The 22,167-nt window shown below is 24.2% G+C and overlaps 2 protein-coding genes and 3 non-coding genes across 6 annotated transcripts; 3 read left to right on the forward strand and 2 right to left on the reverse strand.

Annotated features, from left to right (window-relative positions):
* Positions 1-163: 163 nt before the first annotated feature.
* Positions 164-4,848, reverse strand: LOC122510392 (E3 ubiquitin-protein ligase SIAH1-like). Its single transcript, XM_043625015.1, has 5 exons — positions 4,337-4,848; positions 3,530-3,893; positions 1,145-1,384; positions 632-824; positions 164-355 (listed from the first exon to the last, which is right to left on the reverse strand). Exons 2-5 carry the CDS (start codon positions 3,756-3,758, stop codon positions 178-180), a joined length of 840 nt encoding a protein of 279 aa, XP_043480950.1. The 5' UTR covers positions 3,759-3,893; positions 4,337-4,848; the 3' UTR covers positions 164-177.
* A 542-nt stretch (positions 4,849-5,390) lies between these two features.
* Trnaw-cca lies at positions 5,391-5,462 on the forward strand. The gene has a single exon. It is a non-coding gene; the product is annotated as a tRNA-Trp (tRNA).
* A 376-nt stretch (positions 5,463-5,838) lies between these two features.
* On the forward strand, positions 5,839-5,912 carry Trnat-agu. The gene has a single exon. It is a non-coding gene; the product is annotated as a tRNA-Thr (tRNA).
* Positions 5,913-9,617: 3,705 nt separating this feature from the next.
* Positions 9,618-9,699, reverse strand: Trnas-gcu. Its single transcript has one exon. It is a non-coding gene; the product is annotated as a tRNA-Ser (tRNA).
* Positions 9,700-9,738: 39 nt separating this feature from the next.
* On the forward strand, positions 9,739-22,055 carry LOC122510372 (molybdenum cofactor sulfurase). Of its 2 annotated transcripts, none has more exons than XM_043624971.1 (8): positions 9,739-10,363; positions 11,873-12,044; positions 13,673-13,829; positions 13,997-14,677; positions 17,993-18,972; positions 21,091-21,285; positions 21,380-21,591; positions 21,863-22,055. In XM_043624971.1, the coding sequence occupies exons 2-8, from the start codon at positions 11,957-11,959 to the stop codon at positions 22,046-22,048; spliced, it is 2,499 nt and encodes an 832-aa protein (XP_043480906.1). In that variant the 5' UTR covers positions 9,739-10,363; positions 11,873-11,956; the 3' UTR covers positions 22,049-22,055. The 2 variants fall into 2 exon arrangements, with proteins under 2 accessions (XP_043480906.1, XP_043480915.1); XM_043624980.1 differs by having other exon boundaries at positions 11,882-12,044.
* The last annotated feature ends 112 nt before the right edge of the window (positions 22,056-22,167 follow it).

Here is a 22,167-nt window from a genome sequence, read left to right on the forward strand (position 1 = left end):
TCATAATCGTATCCGCAAAGCTTTCTCTTAAAAAAACAAATATTCTTTCAATTGATAATTGTACGTCATGAAAATTACCTTGAAGAAATAGATTAATTATCCAGACATTTCTCAGAGATCGCACTGATGGTATTTTATATATTAAGTAAAATTTCTTTTTTTCTTTTAAGATTTTCCTCATGCCATTGAAATAGTAACGTTGATTCCCAAATTACCATTGTCCGCGAAAAGCTGAGCAATGGACGTATCAAAAACAAGGCAGTCAGAATTAAGAATCGCAGACGATACACCTTCGTGTATAGATCGTGGCATTGCCTCCCATGTTAAACGTCGTCGATGACCATTTAATTCCAATCTGAAATTAGATTATTTTTTCAGAAAATTTTAATAATTAAAAATAAACCGAATTTTTTCTGTTTATAATAATTATAATTACTATTTATATTCTAATTTCTATTTATAATTGTAATTTTTATTTTTAATTATTATTTCTATTTACAATTGTAATTTCTATTTACAATTGTAATTTCTATTTTTAATTATAATTTCTATTTATAATTATAATTCCTATATCTAGATAAATTGTTGATAAGAATATAATATTATAAGAGAATAATAAAACATCGCTTACCTATATGCAAAATTTTCTGCTTGTTTTCTAGAACCAATTAATTGAACAATGGCGAAAAATTGTTGATGACCATCGTACTTCTCTTGTTTTTCAAGAACAAGCATAAAGTGATGACCAAAACAAGATTGCATCATAACCCAATCAACGGCTCCGGGTAAGTTTATATCAGTAGCTAAAAATACGATATCTTCTCCTAAAAATTAAGAAAAAATGTTTCATACATTACGGTTAATTAATTAAGTGGTAAATTTATTATTTACATTGTTGCTATTCGACGAAAAATGCCCGACAATTTTTAGATTGGAAAACAAACTAAAAATTACCGATTAACTGATAGATATTGACAAATTTCGTCTTGCGAATTAGCGACAAAAATTTAAAGGCTTAGGTGCGTTTTTTGTCATCTTGACAACGTTTCGGTCTCAGATTGAGATTATAATTAGGACATATATAATTGAAAATTATTTACGAAAATTCTTTACGGATAGAAAAATCAATATTGTAAAAGCATACCTTGGAGAGTAGTGATACTTTTGTGACTTAGCACAAGGTGATTCATTACTTGTTCCAAAGAACCCTGCCACTTGCAGGAAGCACCAGGACAAGGGCAGCTATATGGACGGTATTCACAAGCATCCTCATGATCTGGTTTTTCAGTGTGCACCAATGACACGGTGCAACCACTCGTCGAATATTTGCAAGGGAACATAACGTTGCTTGCTACTTTTTCCATTGCAAGATTACGAATATTACCTGAACAGAGACATTCAGTTTAAACAGTCCCTCAGAGATTAAATTCGTCATAATAAAGATTAAAATTAATTCAAATTAGTTAATAAATATAATTCAAATTAATTCCAAAATCAAAATTAAAGTTTAGAAAATACAATCCTTCCTCTATGAGGAAGCAATAAATTTAAATTTTAAGCATTTTTATAAATTAAGGAAGAATCTGACGGACAGTCAAATCAAAACTTAGTCCTATGTCATAATTTAAAAAAAAAGCACAAATTAAATTTTAAATTCGTCTTGGTGGAAAGGCGAAGAATTTAATTTTGAATATTTAAAAGGATTAAAAGTTTCATTTCAGGGTTGCCACAGATCAGAGAAATCAGGGAATTCAGGGAAAGTAAAATTGGTCAGGGAAATCAGGGATTTTTATTAAAGTACTGGAAAAAATTGAATTTTGGAAAAGTTACAAATGATTGCAGAAATTCAATTATGTTCAAAAATTAAAAAAAATTCTCGTCAAAATTCAATTATCTTTAAAAATAATAAAATTCTCCTCCAAATTTAAATTATATTCAAAACATTTTCCTCTATTCAATGGTTTTAAATATCTACTATTTTAATAAAATTTTTCAAAACAATTCAATTATTTAAAAAAAAATGTTGATTAAATTCTAAGCAAACATTAAATTATTTTCATTTAAATAAAAAAAATTTCACAGGAATTCAACTATTTACAAATTTTTTATAAATTTGTTCGCATTAATTCAGTTATTTTCATAAATAATAACATTTTTTACAAAGATTCAATTATTTTCATGAATAAAAAAACTCATCATAGAATCTCAATTAATACAATTATTTTAATCGAATTCCTCAAAAAATTTAATAATTCTTGAAAATTTTATTAAAATTCCTCGAAAAAATTCAATTATGTTGATAAAATTCTTTATGATCATTCAATTCAGAGAAACATTCATTTATTCAGTAAATTATTTATTTTTGTATTTAAATAATTGAATTCTCGTAGAATTTTGCAATAAAAATTGATTCAAAAATGAATATTAATTAATATATTAAAAGCATTATAGCATGAATTTTTAAAAATAATTGATAATTGAATTCTTTCGAAGAATTTTAATAAAATTTTTGAAAATAATTACATTTTTTGAAGAATTTACTCAAAATTATTGTATTAAAAATAATTTAAATCCTGCGGAGAATTTTATTAATTTATAAAAGTAATTGAATTCTTGGAACAAATTTAAGAAAATAATTCCATTTTTCTAGAGTTTTAATTTAAATTGTATTTAAAAATAATTGTAATCCTCAGAAAAATTTTTGTTTGAATTCTTGCAACGAATTTTATTATAATTTTTATAAAGAATGTAATTTTTGTTTGACAAATTTTATGGAAATCTAAATTTTTATAAAACATGAAGACATGAATTACTCCGAGTCTTTGACTCGGAGTGATTTATATCTTCATGTTTTATAATAATATTCTTATAAGTTGTTGAATTTTAAAAATGTTTGAATTTAAATGTTTTGAAGAATTTTAATTCTTAGGGAAAAATAATAATTAAATACTTATTGAAAAATGAAGTTATTGATGTTTTGCGAATAATTTTACAATTAAAGAAATTCGTAAGTAAATGTAATAGAATGTTTTTTTTTGAGTATCTGATAATTTTTAGAGTGAATCAGAATATTCTTTAGGGTCAGGGAAAAAGTTAAAATTTTGTCTGGAAATCAGGGAACAGTCAGGGAAAAACAAAATTAATTTTTTGTGGCAACCCTGCATTTGAATAAAAATTACAATTTTCTGTCAATAAGAAACATTTGATAAATTTTAGGTTGTTACTTAAATCATTCATTATTGACAAAAAATTATAATTTTTATTCAAATATAACTTTAAAATGTTCAAAATGTAGAAAATTAAATTCCTTACGCTTCTACCAAAAGGTAGAATTTGACTTTTTTTAAATACGAAATTATGACATTGGACTAACTTTTGTTCGGATTGTTTGTCGGATTCTTCCTTAAATACATATGTGTAGTGCACAATAGACTCCTTACTACACAAGATTAAATTTTTTCTCCTTGTTTCTTTATAGTAATTTTTTCAAATTCTCATTTCTTTTTTGGTAAACAAAAAATATAGTTACCTAAAGGTCCTCGACAGGTGGGACAACACGTTAATTTTGGTCTGCAAATACTGCAAACAAGATGTCCACTTTGGCACTGTAATATTGGTGGTAGCACGTAATCAAAACAAACTGGACATTCAAAGAGACTCGCTAAGTCAGTAGAATTACTTAATGCTGTCACAGCAGAAGCTGAGGTGCTTGCAACACCTCTTCCTCGCTTTCCTGTATTTAAGGTTAACTGGGACATGTTTTTCTGTAAATTGTGGTCCAAAGCAAAGTACTTTGGTCGCACAAAACAGTAAACAACAAAATCTTCCAGCGAGAAATTTTATCTCTCAATAAAAGCCCTCTAACATTCCTGTATAATTTCCTTAAATTATACCTGAAACAATAGAATTAAAATTAAAATTGAATCACAAAAGTATATACTTTTTTTTGTCGATATTTACTAATAAATATTCAATAATTTCAATAGAAATTTCAATTTCATTATAATTAAATCTTCAACGAAATAATGAATTTTTAATTACACGACAATGATACATATAGTATTAAATTGAAACTAATTAACAGAACAATTTCTTACACAATTTTGTAATTGTGAGTGGGTAATGGAAAGCGTAGAGTGACGTAAAAGTGAGTAATATTAATGGTATATACAACAAATAAATAATGGCAAGATCATGACACTATGACATGTTTTCTCTAGGCCTTCCATTATGGAAAATTCCATTCCCCCATCTTTCATTCACTTATTCTTTATTTTCTAATAGATAACAAAAAAAACAGTAGTAAAACAGAGAATAAATATTTTCAAGAACTTACCTAAAATAAAAATAAGGCAAAAGTGGAAATCGTTGCAACTTGCACCTGAGAAATTGAGTAGTGTTACGTGATCGAGAAAAAGAGAACTAAACTATAAAGCTGAAGGCACTTGAGCAAAGCGACAATGATGAATTCGTTGACACTGAGGTCCTCATTAAATAGAATTTTATAAATTTATACGATGATTTATACAGAATCATTGATGATAATCCTATTTAGACCATTTTAATTGTCATAAATAGCAAAGCTACATCCCGATATGTCGCAGCCGTGGAGGCAACACCAACCGTAGAATTATAAGCAAAGTTCTTGATTGAATCATAACCTCTCGATCGTCTTCTCACGTACACTCCAAATTCCACACAAAAACTCGAAATTAAATAACACAATGATACTGCGAATATTAATCATTGATTAGATTAAAACACACTGCATATTCAATTGATCAAACCCATGAAGTCGCCATATTGTCTTTCTTAAGATGCATTCACATGTGCAATTCTCAATTCAGATTTAAGCAACGTTCACAGTTATTTTTTATTTACTTTTTTGTTTGCGAAACAAAAAATTCTTCTTTCTTGTATAGTGAAGCAGTTTTTTCTTTAATTTGTTAATAATTCGTAACACTAATTTTCAATCGTGTCATATAATGAAATCAATTAAATATTTCACTCGATTCGATTCACTTTGAACGTAGCATTGCGTAATGTGACGTAAACTCGGTATAATACGTCAGAAACATGTGGGCAAAAATATTTGGTGTTGAGTTTTTTTTTTTTTTTTAGTTTAAAAAATTAAATGTCGATGGGTATTATTTAAATTTTTCTGGGAACAGATGTTCTTTCACAATAAAGTTTATTTTTATCTTTTTGTGCTTATTCTGAGAACTATAAGCATTACAAATCGACGTATTGTTAAAGAGGTCTTTGTCATCACTTAACCTTATTTCGATAACAATTTTTGTTTACTTTTCTACGTAATAGGAAAATATATTTTTTTTTTGGGAAAATTAAAATTGGAGAGGATGTAGTGTATTTAGGAACGAATTTTACAAGACTCCGTGGCGCAACGGTAGCGCGTCTGACTCCAGATCAGAAGGTTGCGTGTTCAAATCACGTCGGGGTCATGTTTCTTTTTTGTAAATTTCATTTCTTTTGGTTTTAACAACAATCTTTGGTACTTAATTCGCAATTCGTTTTTTTTTGTGACAATTTGTCTTTTTTGCCTTGTTTTTTCGTTTTTCTTCTAAAAAAACCTCGTCTTTCTTTTTATTGGTCGATATCATGATACCCGCAAAGGTAAAGTAACTTTCTTCTATATTTACTTTTTACCTTCTAAGTTTTGCCGTTAATTTTTTTTGAAAATAATTTTTCAACTTGAAATTTTTTAAATTTGGAATTATTGATTATTTTCTATTGTTATTTATAATAATAGGAAGATATGTCAAATTGTAAAATTCATCTATCTTTAAGTACAGTTGTGGGAAAATCGTTCACATTCAAGGCGCCGTGGCTTAGTTGGTTAAAGCGCCTGTCTAGTAAACAGGAGATCGGGGGTTCGAATCCCCCCGGGGCCTTTCGTGGTTTTTTTTTAAATATTTTTTTTAAACTTCTTCATTAAAATATTCATAGAATGTTAGATGGTAAAATTTTCATAGCAAATTATTCAATCTAGTAAGTAGGGGATCGGGGGTTCGAATCCCCCCCGGGGCCTTTGATGCTTTTTTTACACAGTTTTTCTAAGGATATCAAATTGAGATAAAAACGAATCAAAACGTTGCTGCGCAACACTTTTGATTCGTTTTTTGTCTCAATTTGATATCCTTAGAAATTAATATTCATTGACTTATCCTCATCCCAAATTATAGGTTTAATTTTAGTTAAACTAATTTAAAATTTTTTCCTATGAGCCATGTAAAAATCAGAGTGGGACCTTGAACATTTTTTAAGAAAATAATTATAAATCATTTTCTATATATAAAATAATGATAAATTATTATTTTTTGCAAAAATTTTTAATGTTCTACATACTTTGATTTTTACATGGCTCATAGGAAAGAAGGTAAGCTTTCCATTATTGGGATAGGTTAGAAAAAAATAAAAAAAAAACCGATTTTGAGATATATTGTAATTAAGAATTTCACCTTGAATTTCAAGGTCGAATTGAAAGAAAACAACTTTTTTTTCATCGCCAGCTTGTAGCTCGTGAAAAACCCTTTAAAAATCACTATTCATATACTTTTAATTTGATTAATTTTACTCATCAATAAATATTAAATCGAAAAAAAGATATTTTCAAAAAAGTCAAAATTTTGAAACTCCATAACTAAAAATATTTTATCAAATTAAAAAAAATTGATATTTACACTTCTACACTGAAAAAAATTTCTAGTAGGTTTGACTACTTTTTAACTACTCTGCGTGATTCAATAGGTCCTCAACAGAATTTAAAAAGTTATATTGACTACCGAAAAGTAGTAAAAAGAACTAAGAATGTAATTGGTATAATCAGATTTTGTAGATGTTGTTGCAATTTAACTACTTTTTTTTAGTCATCTGAACTATATTCTTTAACTACATCAAAAGTAGTAAAATCATCTACACGAAAATTGTTAGCAAAACTAAAAAAGTAATTAATTTAAAAACTTTCCACTCAACTAGGTAATAGTTGAAGATTTGGACCAAATTTTTTTCAGTATACTAATAATAGTAACATTTTAACAAAGTTTCGAGAAAATTCATTTTTTGACCTGGGCAGTTGAGGAATTTTGCCCCATATTTGTGGACGTCCGCATGAAAAGGGACCACTTTGGCACTATTGGACTTATCTATTTATGGTAAAATTCCTTGTTAAATTTGGAAAATTTTGATGCGTCTTAAGTCCAATTTGGTGCAAAAATCGCTGAGTTATATAATTTTAAAGTTCCGAATGTTAGAAACCTCATTTTGAGAAAATCGAAATCAAAGATTGTAATGCGAATTTCTCTGGTTCTTCTGGAAAGTTATTCAGATGACAGTTGTTTTAAGTTTAGTACACCCTGGAGGTGAAAAATCAAAATGTTTTGAATTTTTCCACCCCCTCCATTTTGGAACAAAAACAACTTTTGCAACAGACCGACAAAGTGGTACCTTTTCATTTTTTTTGTTTAACAACGAAATAAAATAGTTAAAGTATCAATAAATTAATGAAAAATGCATCTAGCCTGTTTTGAAAGCATTTATTTCGGAATTTTTTTTTTTTTATTATAAAATAAAATATATAATCATATTTTTTGTTTAGACAACGCCAACGGATGTTGTAATATAAATTTCGTTTGGAATTAATCGGGATTAATTTTTTTTTGTAAAGATTAATTTATTTAATACAAATGCGACGATTAATTTCTTCTCTAATCCGTATTTGTCGATTTTTTACTGACATTATCCAAATCGTTATTAATAGACAATTGACTGAGGGTTGTATTGGAAGACACGGTTTTCTTAAAAATACTCCATTTTTTAATTCCTATTAAATCAGAAGACGACCAAGAAATTATGAAATTATTTTCGTCCTCATTGTCAGTGCAATTTTCCTCATCATTTATTTCTGATGAATTTTTTAATGTTTCTTGCAATTCAACTTCTTGTCTAATTCTCTTCGTTATTTCTTCTTCATTTTTAACTACCAAACTGTTGAGTTTTAAATTTTTGAGTGAAAAATCAGAAAATGGATTATCAATTTTAATGGAATTGGATTTTTGTATATCTTCGTTATTTAATTCGGAAATATTTTTTAAATCTTGCATTCTTGACGTACCTAAGTCATTTTATGTTTAATTATTATTATTTATGTAAAAATAATTTTTGTTTATTTAATAATACACTGAGAGAAACGGATAGTCAGATTTTGATGTTAAAAAGATGATGTTACACGATACTATCATTATGCTACTCCCAACCATCCCAGATGCTAAAAAAAATATAGTTATGCTACCCCGTACTACCAAGATGTTACTCCTGATGATATTGATGGTAACGGTGACTATCTAGATAGCTGTCTGTATACGTAGCATTAAAGATGGTCACCCTAACCACAATTATGTTACCCACTACTATAAATTTCTCTCCGTGTAACGACTCGTTTGATAATCGATATTATTAATGATTATTATTATTTACTTAATATAATTATTTAACAATTTTGCACCTGGTTGAGGTTCAGCATTCTTCAAAAGTCTTTTTCTTGTGTTTTTATATTTTTTATTCAAATGAAAATCAGTTTGTTGAGATGGTTCTTTGTGTTCAGAAATTTTATGACTTAGCAGTGATTCCTCGCTAGATTCAGAATTAATTTCTTCACTATCTATTTTTTCAATTTTTAATTTTTTTACGTTTTTTGCTTCGTGACGAGCAATGATTTCTTTAAACTCTTTTTCTGGATTAAACGTTGTGCCTATAAGTGTGATAGCTGGAGTTTATGATATTAGATTTTATTCTAATTTAATTTTAAAAGAGATTTTATTATGTAATTTTATTTTTAAGAGAGAGATTTTATTATAATTTAATTATAAAAGAGAAATTTTAATATAATTTAATTATAAAAGAAATATTTTTAAACTTATTTAAATTTTAATACTTATATTTTTAATATTTGTATAATTATGACCTTTTGAATTATTTCCGTTATTATTGAATTCTTTTTCGTTGCTTTTATTGTTCTTTTTATTCTCACTATTTGAGTTATCAAAAATGTCACTGTCACTATTTTTTTTCGCCATTTTTTTATTCCTCTTTACTTTTCATAATTTGTATTTTTATACATTTTCTTTTCTTATTCTACGAAAAAAGTACAAATCTGACATTTTATTTAGATAATTAGGTTGACACATTAAAAATAGTATTTAAATATTAATATGATAAAAAATTGACTGTCAATAATATTGTGTTGACATTTTTTTTAACCCTTTATAAGGTTCGTTATTATGCTCTTTAAATTAATAAATAAGTAAATAAGTAAATAAGTAAATAAGTAAATAAGTAAATAATAAATAATAAATAATAAATAAATAAGTAAAGTATAAATATATTATAAATACAATATATTATAAATATTATACTTTATATTTATCATTTCATACACGGAAAAAATTAAGGTACAGACGCCGCTGCACCAGAAATTTTTTCGTGTACCAGTTCAGTTATAAAAATACAAAAGAGCCGTTAAAATAAGTGGTATTTTAATGTCCGGCTACTATCGAAAGGGTCAAATGAAATAATAACTACGTTAAAAAAACAAAAAAATACGACGAGGATGGGATTCGAACCCACGCGTGCAGAGCACATTGGATTAGCAGTCCAACGCCTTAACCACTCGGCCACCTCGTCCACTTGTGTAACACATTTGAAGTAACACGTTATAACTGAAGGTCAATCAAATCTGCAAATTAAGAAAAATTTTCAACCCTTAAAATTAGATTAAACCCCAGAAACATTAATTACTCAAAGTCCATAATGCCATCGTCTGAAAATTCCACGCGTTTAGTTCGTTACTATAAAAAAACGATCAGTCTATACCAGGACCGCCACTATTGTACTAAGTGCCCCCCACCTTTTATTTTTCCTTTAATGAAACTTTTCAAGAATACGGTAAGTTTGTTTATTATTTTATTTTTATTAATTCCTGCATTAATAATTAAAGAGATAATTTTATAAAATTCGTTATATATTAATACGCAAGGGTGATGGTATTTAGAAAATAAAATTTTAACACTGTGTTTGAAATTTTTTCTACAGACTATTTTTTCTATGGCATACAATAATCTGTCAGTGTTCGAAAAAAATTGTCCATATTTTGTTTATAAATTAAGTTTTTTTTATTAATATTTCACAATGTGAGATAAATTTGCGACTATTTTTGCATCTATCAAAGATGAAATATTTTGATTATTTTAATCTTTATCATACTTTATAGTTGTACAATATGTGATAACCTCCAATTTTATATTTTCTATAAATGAAAATAAAAAGTTAGAAAATAAAATTTTCCCAGGTATAGATTTTTATAATAATCTCAGTAAATTTTTTAATTTCGCACTTTTCGGTATTAAACCACTTGCAATTATTTATAACCACTTGAAAAAATTAAGTTTATTAGTTATTTTAAAATTTTAAATTAAAAATACAAAAAAATTTGAATGTTCTTTTTTTAAATAATATAATTGTCACTAAAACTGAAAGTGATGTAGTTGCGTAGAATATTCCAATATTGCGCGCATTTAATTATTTTCTCCACAAATAAATAAATAATTACACTTTTTTACGGAAATGATTCACTAATTATCCAGATACTGTAATATTTTGTTATGAAAAAAAAAAAATTTTTAAATTGGGTCTACTTTTGAGAGAAAGATAATTTTGATGGCATTTCTAAATATTGTAGACTACATACTGAAATAACTCCATGTTCTCGCGCTTTGAAAGTGCATTAGGGAAGGGATTAGAATGGAGAATTAATTATATACTAAATAGTTTGTTTTAAAATAGCTCATGAAACAATATTTCAAACCATGGTTTCTTTTCTGTTATATACTACAGCATCCCAATTTTTTTTTAAACCAAAAATTAGAAATCATGTTCTTTTAATATCAAATAATTATATTTATAAAATTTAAACATAAATATTATTATTATTATTATTATTATTATTATTATTATTATTATTATTATTTAAAAGTTAATATATAATATTAATATACTAATATTATTTATTAACTTTTAAATAATATTGTTTTTTTATTAACTGTTAATTTTTTTTAAACCAAAAATTAGTAATCATATAGGTACTTTTAATATCAAATAATAATAATATTTATAAAATTTAAACATAAATATTATTATTAGGTAATATTAATATACTAATATTATTTATTAACTTTTAAATAATATTGTTTTTTATTAACTGTTAATATATTATTTATAATACACGGAAAAAAAAATTTATTTGATTCAAATAACCGATTACTTATTGTTTGTAATCAAATAAATATTTATAAATTAATTTTTAATTAAGTCATTTGCTTCAAATACTGAAATTATTGGTTCAACTAATTATTGTTTCAAATTTATTTGATTTGAATGAAAATTATTTGATTCAAGTAAATATTTGTTTGATAACAGACAAGTAGTCGGTTATATAAATCTTATAAATTTTTTTTCTGTGTATTATTAGTTACTGTATGTATAACAAACTTATGTAAATGTTCGCAAATGATTAATTTTTAATCCTACTTTTTCTCCATGTGTACAAACTTGTTTATGATAATGTGCGCTAACAAATGTCCATGAAACACATAATATTAATATACAAGCAGACAAGTTTCTTTATATTTACATAACAGTTTTTTTTTAAACGAATTTTATTTTTGAAAATAAATATCTTAGTTTTGCTGTTTTGCTCCTTAAAAAATTTCGTTTAAAGTATAGAGATCGATATATGTTTGTGGTGAAAAGTTCTTTATTTTTCTCCTCCATAATATTAACTTGTAATCTGCTTGTTGAGCTATTCCAGTGTCAAATGTCTCAAATAGAGAGTTACTCAACTTAAATAAGTTGAGATTAGATATCCCAGTGAATGTGATCCAGCATGGATGTAAGACAACTCCTGTCATTTTCTCAAGTTTACAGTAAAGAAACTATAAATTTTCTTGAAAGTGAATTTTCTCGTTTAAAAGGTAAATGAAAAATTAATTTCTTATTATCATCTTTGAATAGTTTTATCAATCGAGAGTTTGGATTATTTTTTTTTTCTGTTTCTTTTTGTATTATATACTAAACAATAGTCTAGTGAGGGAAATAAATGGTCGTAAATAGATGACAATGCAATTTATTCTTGATTAGGAATTTATAGTAGTTGTTGATAAATAAGTACCGTATTTATTTACAAAATGAATGATTATTCCGAAATAATTTCTAAGTTAACTTGTTATTTATTTATTTTTTAATTATTTTCGATTTTCTTTCTGTTGAATTCAATTTTTTATTTATTTTCTGCTTTATATTTAATTTGGTTCGAATTTCAATTTGTATTTTTCAATTTAAATTCATTTTGATTTGAATTTATATTTTGCAACTTAAATTAATTTCAATTTCAATAATTCAATAAATTCAGTTGAAAAATACTGTTGTCAATGGATGACATTGCAAATTTTGTCAATTGAGAATTTTAAGTATAATTCTAAATAAATAAAAAAATAATGTAATATTATTTACAATGAGAGCCATTATTCACAAATAATTTTTAAATTTTATTCTTTCTTTTAATACATTTTTTAAAATTTCTTTTCTATGCTTTTCAAATTAAAATTTTAAATTCAATTCATATTTTTCAATTTAAATTTTTTGAATTTCATTTCAATAAATACAATAAAAAATATAACTGAAAATAGATGGCATTGCAAGTTTTTGATAATTAAGAATTTAAAGAATAATTATTGATAAATAAATAAATAATGTAATTTTTCCAACACGCGTAATTATTCACGAATAATTTCTAAATTTCATTCTTTCGTCTATTTTTTTATTTTTTATAATTATTTAGTATTTAATTTGGTTTAAATTTTAATTAATGTTTTTCAATTTAAATTAATTTAAAATAAACAATTTAAATTAATTTAAATTTTAATTCATATTTTTCAATTTAAATTGTATTTGAATATCATTCCAATAAATTCAATAAAGAATATAACTGAAAATAGAAAATAAATAAATTGTAATGTAATTATTTACGAACGACTATTTATTTCGAAATTATTTCTAAATTTCATTTTTGATTTTAATTCATTTTTATTAATTTTTGCTTTTCATTTTTCTTTCTTCTTTTTTTTATATTGAATTTGACTTAAATTTCACTCTAATTTAATTTGAATTTGTTTTTCAATAATACTGGACTGAAAAAAAATTATTATTTGATTTAAATAACAGATTACTTGTTTATTATCAAATAAATATTTACTTGAATAAAATAATTTTTATTTAAATCATTTAAACGGTATTTGAGTAATAATTTCACAATGTTTGAAGCAAATATCGTTTAATTGACTCAATTTAAAAATTATTTGATTCAAGTAAATATTTAATTGATAATAGTCAAGTAATCGGTTATTTGAACCAAATAAATTTTTTTTTCACTGTGTATGCTTGAAAATGTCATTTTCTTTTATTTATGCTGTTTTATTATTTTAGTTGTGAATAAATAAGCAAATAAATAAATAAGTAAATTAAAATAAATAAATAAATAGATATTATAAATAAAAAAAATGAAATTTTTTGTTGTAAATAAAGGAACTTTCTTGATTTACAGACGAATGTTATTTGGATCATGCAGGATCCACTCTTTATTCAAATACACAAATTAAAAATATAACGGAAAATTTACTTTCATCGAATTATGCTAATCCACATTCAATTGGGGTTACAAGTAATTTTACTCACGATTCAATTGAGCAAATTCGTTTCAGGTATCATTTTTCAATATTGCTTTTTGATTAATAAAATATTTAATATTTTTTTTTAATTTCTTTCTATAATCTCTTTTTAATCTCTTCCACTAGTATCTTAATGCTTAGCTTCTTTAACCAATTAAATTGTGCAAAAGTGATTTTTATATTTCGTATATTATTTATAGAATTTTAGAACATTTTAATGTATCATCCGATGAGTACAGTGTAATATTTACATCAGGAGCAACAGCAAGTTTAAAACTAGTTGCCGAGACATTTGAATTTAAAATCAAAAATGAAACTCAAAAAGAAGAAGATGAAGAAGAAAAATCAAAAAATGGATATTTTATCTACCTTCATGATAATCATACTTCAGTACTTGGAATGAGAGATTTAATATCTAAAAATCGTGGTGCTCATGTGGTCTGCCTTCCACATCACTTGGCTTTTGAAACTTTCAGAGAATCCACAATCATTGAGAGGGAAATTTCAAATCCCAAGAGTAACTCTTTATTTGTTTATTCAGCGCAGTGCAATTTTTCTGGATTCAAATATCCCCTCGAGTGGATTGAAAAAGCTCAAAATGCATTAAATAATTTTACTTCCAGTAAAAAAAATAAATGGTTTACATTTTTGGACGCATCCGCTTATGTTGGTACAAATAATTTGGATCTATCACGATATAAAGCTGATTTTGTCTGTCTATCGTTTTATAAAATGTTTGGTTATCCCACTGGACTCGGTGCATTAATTGTTAAAAAATCGAGTGCAAATGTTTTAAGGAAAATTTATTACGGCGGTGGTACTGTTAATGTTGCATTGAGCTCTACTCGTTTTCATGTTAAACGAGAAAATTTACACGAAAGGTAAAAAAAGCGACTTTAAAGAAAAGTAAATTCTTTAAATTTTCTCAGGGTTGCCACGCTTTTGCTCATTTCAAATTCCCTGAATTAAAAAACGGAATTTTTCCAGTTTTTTAAATTTATATTTTACAAAATTAAATAATTAGTCATAATTTTTCTATAAGAATTAAAATTCTTCAAAAGATTTAAAATTTTAAATTCAAACTTTTTTGAAATTAAACAACTTATAAAAAATTGTTATAAAACATGAAGAAATCGATCACTCCTAGTCTTCGATTCGGAGTGATCAATATCTTCATGTTTTCTATTAATTTAAATATCCATACAATTTTTCAGAAAAAATTTAATTATTTACAAAAACTTTAATAAAATTCTTCGCAAGAATTCAATTAATTTTACAAGTTAATATTTTCAAAATCTACTATTTTAATAAAATTTCTCAAAAGAATTTAATTTTTAATAAAAAATATAATAAAATTCGTTGCAAGAATTCAATTATTTTCATAAATAATAAAATTCTTCACAGGATTTCAATTATTTTTATTAAAATTCTCCAAACGAAAGAAATTATTTTTTACAATTTTTGCAAAAGATCCTTGAGAATTTTCAAATCCATTTGTTTACAATTCAATTTAACGAAATTTCGATTATTCGGAAATTCTTCAATTAATTATTTTTAAATTAAAAACTTGAAACAATTTTTAAAAAATCCAATTAAACTTTAAAAAAGAAATTAATTCTACAGAATTGTTAGTTAAAAGTATGAAAATTTCAAATTTTCAAAGATTTTAATTTCAAACCTTTTCAAAATTTAATTATTTCTAAAAATTCATGGTATAATGTATTAAATATTTAATTATTATCCAAATTTTTAAATAATTGAATTTTTTCGACGAATATTAATAAAATTTTTAAGAATAATTACATTTCTCGAGGAATTCGATTAAAATTGTATTAAAAATAATTGAAATTCTACGGTGACTTTTATTGTTCTTTTGAATCAATTTTTTGAAAAAGTTCTTTGAGAATTTTCAAATCCTTTTGTTTGTTTGAAAAAAATTAATTCTACAGAATTGTTAATTATTCAAATTATGAAAAGTACAAATTTTCAAAGTTTTTAATTTAAAACCTTTTCCAAATTCAATCATTTCTAAAAATTCACGTCATAATGCTTTTAGTATTTAATTATTATCTAAAATTTTCACTGAAATTCATTTTTGAATCAATCTTTTTTAGAAAATTCTAAGAGAATTCAATTAATTAAATACAAAAATAAATAATTTATTGAATAATTTTTTTTTAAATGGAATTCTTATAAAGAATTTCATCAACAAATTCTTAATTAATTGAATTATCTTGACAAATCTTGATGAATAATTTAATTTTTCGAAAAATTTGATTAAAAATAAATTAAATAATTGAATTTTGCTAAAGAATTTTTTAAGATTTTTTGAAAATAATCGAATGCCTGTGAAATTTTTATTATTTATGAAAATCATTAAATGTTTGCGTAGAATTTTATCAAAATTATTTTGAAAAAAATTGAATTGTTATAAAGAATTTCATTAAAATTTTTAAAAATAACTTAATTCTTTCAAGAAATTAAATTCAAAATGTATTTAAAATAATACTTAAATTCTAATAAATAATTTTGTAGTAAAGGCTTTTAATATACTTGAATTCCTGTAAAAAATGTTATTATTTATGAAAATAATTTTTAAATAATTAAATTTCTGTTAAATTTTTATTTAGCTAAGAAAATAATTAAATATAGTATGTAGATTTTAAAAATCATTGAATTGAGGAAACTTTTTGAAAATAATTGAAATTTTGCCAAGAATTTTATTAAAATTTTTGAAAATAATTGAATTTTGGAGAAAAATTTTGTTATTTATAAAGATAATTGAAATTTTGAAGAGCATTTTTTGAAAACTTTTGACCATAATTGAATTTTTGCGAAGAATTTTATTACTTTTGAAAATAATTGAATTCTTGAGACGAATTTTTAAATGCCTAGTTGAATTCTTTTGTGAAATTTTATTGAAATAGTAAATGTTAAAAATAATTGAATTATGATAAATTATTGAAATTAATTAAATTTCTTCAAAGAATTTTATTAAAATTATTTTGAAAAAAAATTCATTTGTTGAAAAGAATTGCATTAAATAAAAAATTTTCATTAATAACATTTTTATTTTTAAGAATATTTACATTTTTCGAGAAATTCCATTAAAATTGTATTAAAAATAATTGAAATTCTGTAAAAAATTTGATTGAATTGAGAAAAGATTTTGAAAATAATTGAAATTTTGCTAAGAATTTTATTAAAATGTTTGAAAATAATTGAATTTTGGAGAAAAATTTTATTATTTATAAAAATAATTGTAATTCTGAAGTCTTTTTTTAAAACTTTTTGATAATTGAATTTCTGCGAAGAATTTTATTACTTTTGAAAATAATTGATTTCTTGAGACGAATTTTTGAATACCTAATTGAATTCTTTGGTGAAATTTTATTAAAATAGTAGATATTGAAAATAATTGAATTTTGATAAATTATTGAAATTAATTAAATTTCTACAAAGAATTTTATTAAAATTATTTTGAAAAAAAATTGATTTGTTAAAAAGGAATTCATGAAAATTTTTGAAAATAATTTAATTCTTTCAAGAAATTTAATTAAAAATGTATTGACAATAATACTCAAATTCTAATAAATAAATTATGGGAAGGCTTTTTAAAATAATTGAATATTTCTTTGATGAATTTTAATAAAATTTTTAAGAATAATTACATTTTTCGAGAAATTCGATTAAAATTGTATTAAAAATAATTGAAATTCTTCAATGAGTTTTGTTATTTATGAAAATAATTGAAAATCGATAGTTTTTTTATTATTTACGAAAATAATTGAATCTCTGTAAAAAAATTTGATTATTTATGAAAATAATTGAATTATTGCGAAGAAAATGAAGAATTTGTAAATAATAGAATTCGTGTGAAAATTTTCCTATTTAATTTATTCAAAATTGAAATTTTATAAAATTTCAAATTACATTTTGAAGATTATCTATTTATGAAAATTGTAAACGCAACTCTTCTAAAATTCAATTAATTTTGAAATATTTAAGTAAAATTAGATTTCAAGAATAAGCACAATTAGAAAACAATAATTTTCCAGGATTCCAATAAAAATTACCTGACTTTTTCAGGTATTTTCAAGGTTTATAAAATTTCCTGACTTTTCCAGATTTTTCCGATTGCATGGCAACCCTGTTTCTATTCTTTAAAAATATTTATACTGATTTTCTGCTTTTAGATTTGAAGATGGAACTTTACCGTTCCTCTCGATTATTGCACTTGACAGTGGTTTCAAAGTATTTTCACAAATTCCTCTCAACGATATATCGAGACATGTTTTTTCCCTCGCGAGACATTTGCATCATTCTCTCTTAACTTTACATCACAATAATGGAAATCCAGTGGCAAAAATTTATAGTGACACAGATTATGAAGATTACACTCAACAAGGAGGAATTGTCACTTTTAATATTTTACGTTCAAACGGCGAATACGTTGGTTATATGGAAGTTCTCAACATGGCAGCTCTCTACAAAATTCAATTGAGAACCGGATGTTTCTGTAATCCCGGAGCTTGTCAACGTCACCTAAATCTTTCAAATCAGACAATTATCGAAAATTACGACGCCGGCTATACTTGCGGTGGATCCAAGGATCTAATTAACGGAAAACCAACCGGATGTGTCAGAATTTCTTTTGGTTACATGTCATCTTTGAAAGATGTTCAAAAATTATTGACAATGATTAGAAAATGTTTTCTATCTAAACCGGAAATTTTAAAAATACCAATTTGGTGGAAGGAGAGAAGAGAAAGACTTTATAGGAGAAAAATTCAAATAAATGATAATGTTCATATTATGAAAAGTATTGGAAATTGTGATAATAATGATGATGATATTCGGAGGAGTGTGAGGGAAGATGAGATGATCAATTCAGGGGGAAATGTAGAAACAGAATTTGTTAGGAAAATTTCAAGACGAATAAATTACGTAAATAATGTACGATTGAAGCGTTTATTTATATATCCGATAAAATCATGCGCTGCATTCGAAATAAGTGATTCATGGATTCTTAATTCGAGAGGATTGCAGTATGATAGAGAATGGATGATTGTCACCACTACTGGAGTTTGTTTAACTCAAAAACAGGAAGTGAATCTTTGTTTAATAAGACCGGAGATTAATATTGAAAGAAATGAAATGGAATTGTCGTTTCCAGGTATATTCAATATTTTTTACTGTTATATAATTTTGTACCTATATAATTCCACAACTTTCAGGGATCACAGATTTTTCGCTTATTTTGCAAATCCGCTTTTTTCCCATCTTCATCCCCTTAAATTAATAAAATCCCTCAAAACACCTAAAATATTGAATATTCCCCCCTTTTCAGGATTATCAAAATATAATTTGATTCTGTTTTTCTCTGACATTTTTCTGATTTCCAAACAGAATTTTGATTTTTCCCTTAATCCTAAAGAGAAAAATTTCAAATTTTAAATCATTTATTAGAATTCAATAATTCATCAAAATTGCTACTGTAAATTCTTCAAAATTATTTTCCAGATTTTAATTGAATTATTTTCTAGAATTCATACTATATGTAACATTCTTTTCTATAAATCAATTTTTTTAATAATTTTTAAAGTTCTTCAAAAAGTAAATTTTTCAATTTAAGAAAGTTCACTTAAAATAGTCAAAAATTCACTTGTTTTTAATTCAAATATACGAAAATTCGCTTATTCAAAAATTTTTCATTAAATAAATATTTTTATAATTAAACTATTTTTAAAAAATTGAGATATCAAAAATTATTTTCAAGAATTCAATTTTTAACTAAAATTTTTTTCTAAATCAATTATTTTCAATAATTTTTGTGAAAGTTCCTCAAGAATTTAATTATTGAAAAAACTAAATTTGAATTAGTGGAAAAAATGTTTGCTAATTTGAATTAGTGACTGACTGTTTACTTTTGAGTGAGCAGTCATTAGTAGTAATTTCTACTAATTTATTTGTAAAATTTACAAATTCAGAACCAAAAAGTCAGTCACTAATTAATTTAAATTTAGAGAAAAAATTTGAATTAAATTTTTCAAAGAAATAAAATCTTCAGAATTTTTATTTAAAACTATTGAAAATACAAATTTTCAAATACTTTAATTTGAAACCTTTTGAAATTCAATTATTTATGAAAATTTTCAATGTAATCCTTCTAATTATTTTTGGACTTTTGATGAAAAATTATTCTCTAATTTAAGAAGAAATAAATCTTTTTAATATTTTCAACAGTAAAATCCATCATTTTCTTTATGAATTCCTTGAAATTTAATATTTTCTGAAATTTTTATGTAATTCTCTAACTTTTTCCTGATTTTCCAGACCAATTTTACTTTCCCTGACTTTTCCCTGAATTTCCCGATTTGTGGCCATCCTTTTTTTTTAAAAGAAAAACTTACAAAAATTGTCTTTTCTTTCTGCAAGTTAAACAATTTTTTATTTATGTTGAAGAACAAAAATTTACCGTTTTTGCTAACTTGGAAAAATTGTAGTTTTTTGAAACTTAAAAATCTTTTCATATTATTTTCTTAGAGTTTTTAAATATTTTTTAATTAATTTATTAATTTTTTTTAATTCTAATCTTTAAAGAAATTTTCTTTAGAAATAGTAAACGTTATTCTGGAAATAAAAATTTTTAATAGTAAATTTTACTATTTTTAAAGAAAATTTTAGCAGGTCCAAAGTAAATTTTACAAATTTTTACTGAAATTTAATTCTGATATAGTAAAGTTTATTAAATTTTGAAACAAAAGTAGCGTTCTAAAAAATGTTTGATTCAAAATTTTGAAAAATTGTATACACTTTGGAAAAACATATTAAAAATATTAATAATTAACAGAAAAAATAGAACAAAAAAATCTGATTTAAAAAGCTGCAATTAAGAAAGTAGTCAAAATTCTTTAAAATGAACTTATAGTACTTTATTCAAATTTAATTAATTTGAAAAATCCCCTTCTTTTTTAATTGAATCCACTTCACAATTTTCTTGAAAGTATCAAATTAATACTAAAGTAGATCAAATTCGTACCAAAAGTTAAGTTCAATTTTTGATTTGATCTACATTTTTGTTGTTAATTCCTTGCAATTTTGATAATTTTAAGTCAACAGTGTTTTTGAAGATTAAAATCCTTCTTTTTACCTAAAATTACATTTAAAAAAACCGACTGTGATCCCTGCAATAATTTTGTACTCAAAAAATTTTGTACTCGATTTTACAATTTTGGATTCAATTCTACAATTTTGGATCCAATTCTATAATTTTGTAATTCAATAATTACAGGAATGCCTTCTATCGTAATATCATTAGTAGAACAATTCCAGGAGAATATTAATGGCACTATTTGTAGAGGTAAAGTTTGTGGCCACAAAATTGAAGGCATTGATTGTGGTAGTGATGTTTCCGAATGGTTGAGTTTATCACTTGGCCGACCAAATTTAAGACTGATTAGACAGACAAAAAAAATTATAAACAAAGGTAAATTTCTCCATTTTTTGGAGAAAAAAAAAGTTTTTTTTAAATAAAAAGTTTTTGTAAAATGAAAAATTAAAAAATCTCTTTTACAAACCAGAGGAGAAAGATCTATCGTTTGTGAGTAAAGCTCAATATCTCCTAATTAACGAAGCGAGTATATTTTGGTTACACGATAAACTACCAGAAGATTCAGAATGCAGTAAGGAAACAATGTTGCATCGATTTAGAGGGAATATTGTCGTGAGTGGATGTAGCGCATTTCAAGAAATCAACTGGAAAGATATAAGAATTGGAAATTGTGACTTCAATGTACGTAGATAATAACTGCAATTTTGGTAACGATAATTCTACAGTTTGAAATTAATTTTTTTTTTTTTAGAAACTATTTATTTAAATAAAATTCTACCTGAACAATAATAAAGTAAAAAGCAAAATATTTCTGAATAAGAAGATAATTTTCTCTTTTAAACTCTTAAAAGGATCGAGGGACAAATAAAATAGAAAATAAAATATTGTGGACAATACAGAAAATAAAATATTGTAGACTAGAGAAATAAAAATAGTTAATTAAATGTTCCAGGTGGATGGTATGTGCAATCGTTGTCAAATGGTGTGTATTGACCAAACGACAGGTGAAAAAACCGTCGAACCGTTAAGAACACTAGCAGAAGAATTTAATGGAAAATTAAAATTTGGAATATATCTCTCCAGGAAGAATAATGAATCTTCTATTTTGAAAATTGGAGAGAAATTGATTTACGACTGATAGTGTGTGACAATTTTATTTCTATTAATTTTATGACTAGTATAAATTTTAATTTAATAAAATTAGTTATTTTTCAATTGTTCTACAGAAAAATAAGTCTTACTTTCAGTTCACTTTTG

This window comes from Leptopilina heterotoma, unplaced genomic scaffold, assembly GCF_015476425.1.
Source record: "Leptopilina heterotoma isolate Lh14 unplaced genomic scaffold, ASM1547642v1 Lhet_120, whole genome shotgun sequence".
NCBI lineage: Eukaryota > Metazoa > Arthropoda > Insecta > Hymenoptera > Figitidae > Leptopilina > Leptopilina heterotoma.